The 2571-nt window shown below is 37.1% G+C and overlaps 1 protein-coding gene across 1 annotated transcript in view; it reads left to right on the forward strand.

Moving 5' to 3' along the window:
* Positions 1 to 2291: 2291 nt before the first annotated feature.
* LOC149045204 (ATP-dependent RNA helicase DDX24-like) overlaps positions 2292 to 2571 on the forward strand; it is a 669-nt gene continuing 389 nt past the window's right edge. Inside the window, exon 1 of the mRNA XM_089208083.1 lies at positions 2292 to 2392. Within this exon, the coding sequence (XP_089064209.1) occupies positions 2294 to 2392 (99 nt within the window). The 5' untranslated portion in view covers positions 2292 to 2293. The remainder of the gene's footprint in view (positions 2393 to 2571) is intronic.

The raw sequence follows: 2571 nt of genomic DNA on the forward strand, positions 1-2571 counted from the left end.
TCTTTCTTAAATTTAAGTGGTATAAATACCTTGTCTAAAACAGTAGTGTGATACGATATCTAATGAGATATACTCGTTCCAATACTATGTCATGTGATGAACAGCCTTCATTAATTTTGGAACATGTTTTATAAAATCATTTTACTCTTTCTTGTTATAGCCAAAAACTGTTCGAAGATTGGTTGTGCTATTACTGCAAACAATCAAGGTACTTCGATATGATTCAGTGCGAGGGCTACTGCCACTGGTTTAACTGGTAAGACACTTTTTTTGTTTTTTTGTTTGTGTTTTTTTCCTTTTTTAGGTCTAGTGGAGTTGTTAGAATTTACCAAGCAAAATTAATCCGCGACTTTCTTCCTTTGGGTGTTATGCAAAAATAAATCAAGAACCCGATGAATGGGTTTGTCCTTCATGTGAACAATTACCTAGAAAATCCGTTTCCACGAAAAAAATTCCCTCGATTGCGGGCAAGGCATACTTCTCCAGTAGAGCATACTGTAAATTAAAAACATCGGTGGCAGCGTCACGCAACCTTGCGTGATCTTTCAAACATGGTATGCAGTTGCTGCATTACTTTAAAACTTAGAAACTACATGGCCCTGTAGAAATAAAAGAGGGCTTCATTTGCAGGCACTGTAGACTTCAACATAAGAAGAACCTAATAAATAGCTCTTTCACTTTTTATCTGTATATAAATTATTTAGCCAGAACCAGAAAATTAATATACGCATGAGTTGGAGCCATTCCTGTCAGCGGTGAAATACAGGAATGGCTCCAGTCTCTGGTCGTCCGCCTAGACAGACTAAATTAGTTTTGTCAGCGGAAATTGGCAGCGGGTGACTTTTTCATCGCCGGAATATCGCTGAACGACCTAGCTGAAGAAGATAGACTCTGCCTTATCTTATGTAAGTAGCCATTTCTTGTTTGACACGTCGGTGTTTTCGCACCGATATTTCATTGTTCCGCTTCGGTACACGCGGTTAACAATACTCACGTGCAAGGAGTTAAGATATAACTTATGAACTTTTACTATTTTTATCATCCAATCACAGGTCGGAGCCATTCCTGTATTTAGTCGCTTGTGTGAGAGTGTTTTTATTAATTCTCTAGGGATAAACCAAAACGGTTGTTTGTTATTTAAAAAAAACGTTTAGATTCAGTTTCTCAATTAAAGCTCTTTGTTCATTGCTCCATAATGGCAGAGAAGAATTCGAAAGGGAAGAAGCGAAAATGGGAACCAGTAGAATTGGACGATCCTTCGTTCTTTGCGGGCGAAATGGATGGATTTATGTCCCTTGAAGTCATGGAAGATTATCATCCAGAAGAGCTAGCAGGAATTGGTGCAGGTGGACCAGCTCAGAAGAAGAAAATAAAAGAATGGCCGCTGTAGGAGGTGAATTGCTTAAAGTGCTTTAAAACATACCGCATAGTTAAATTTAGAAGATACAAATGTAAGATTCACTTCAAGCACGTGGTGAAATTACCCTTGTATTTTTTACGAGAAATTGGGAAAAATTATCTTTTTAAATTATTTTGTTTATTTATTTTTTATTATAACTCATCTTTAATTATTAAATGTTGAGGGTTGTCCAATACATCCAAATTGGGTTGAGTCGTTCACAAATCGACCCACCAGAAGTTAATTAGTTGTTAAGTCATCTTGTGATACTGGAAATCTGAATAAACCGTGCCTCTTTAGGTGGAAATGTCTTACTACAAGTCGATTTTCGAGACGCTTAATAATAATCCTCAACCTGACTCAAATGGAATGACTTGTCTCCTGAGTCAGATTGGGTGTATTGGACATGAGAATCAAAACTAAGATAACTGCCAGTCATACCTTAAATGAAAAAAGAAACAAACAAACAAAAAGACAACAACAACAACAACAACAACAACACTCACCACAAGAACTACATGGAAATACAGGAATTGATTGAAATCATTTTGAGAGCAGTTTGTCCTAAATTTTTTGAAGACAGCAGACTGCATTGTCCCAAGGGCTCATGCATTTTTTCAGTCTTTACCCATACATGCACAATTATGTATATATAAGAACAGAAGCTTCTTTTTGGTTTTTCTCAAGAAGTTTGGCTCACGGGGAAAAAAAAAAAGCTACATAGTATTGTCTTTTGATTTAAATCTTCAGGATAATCTGGAACAAACAGTTACCACACCATCCACACAACTTGAAAAAGCACAAAGAATGACCAACTCACTCAGTTTTCACCCGGCCTGTCTAAATTCTTTAATCTTTGCCTTTGTTACCTTTGCAACATATTTAGTGTCGCTGATGGACAAAGTTGGGCTGCAGAAGAACAGTTGTAACACCAACAAGAGAGGAACTGTAGAAACCCTGACAGAAGCAAAGATCTCATGTGCAATTGAAGAGGTTTGTAATAGTTGGGCTAACAAGGAAGCAAAACTCTTCAAGATCCAGGATACAATTTTTATTACTTTTTATTGTTGGTTTGAGCCAAATGCATCTACATGTACACCACATTGTCTGGGAAACATGATCCATGGAACCACAGAGGTGTACCGAGTGAAATCGAAGGAGAACTACGAAAC

The sequence above is a fragment of the Pocillopora damicornis genome, chromosome 5 (assembly GCF_964200805.1).
Source record: "Pocillopora damicornis chromosome 5, jaPocDami1.2, whole genome shotgun sequence".
NCBI classification, from domain to species: Eukaryota; Metazoa; Cnidaria; class Anthozoa; order Scleractinia; family Pocilloporidae; genus Pocillopora; species Pocillopora damicornis.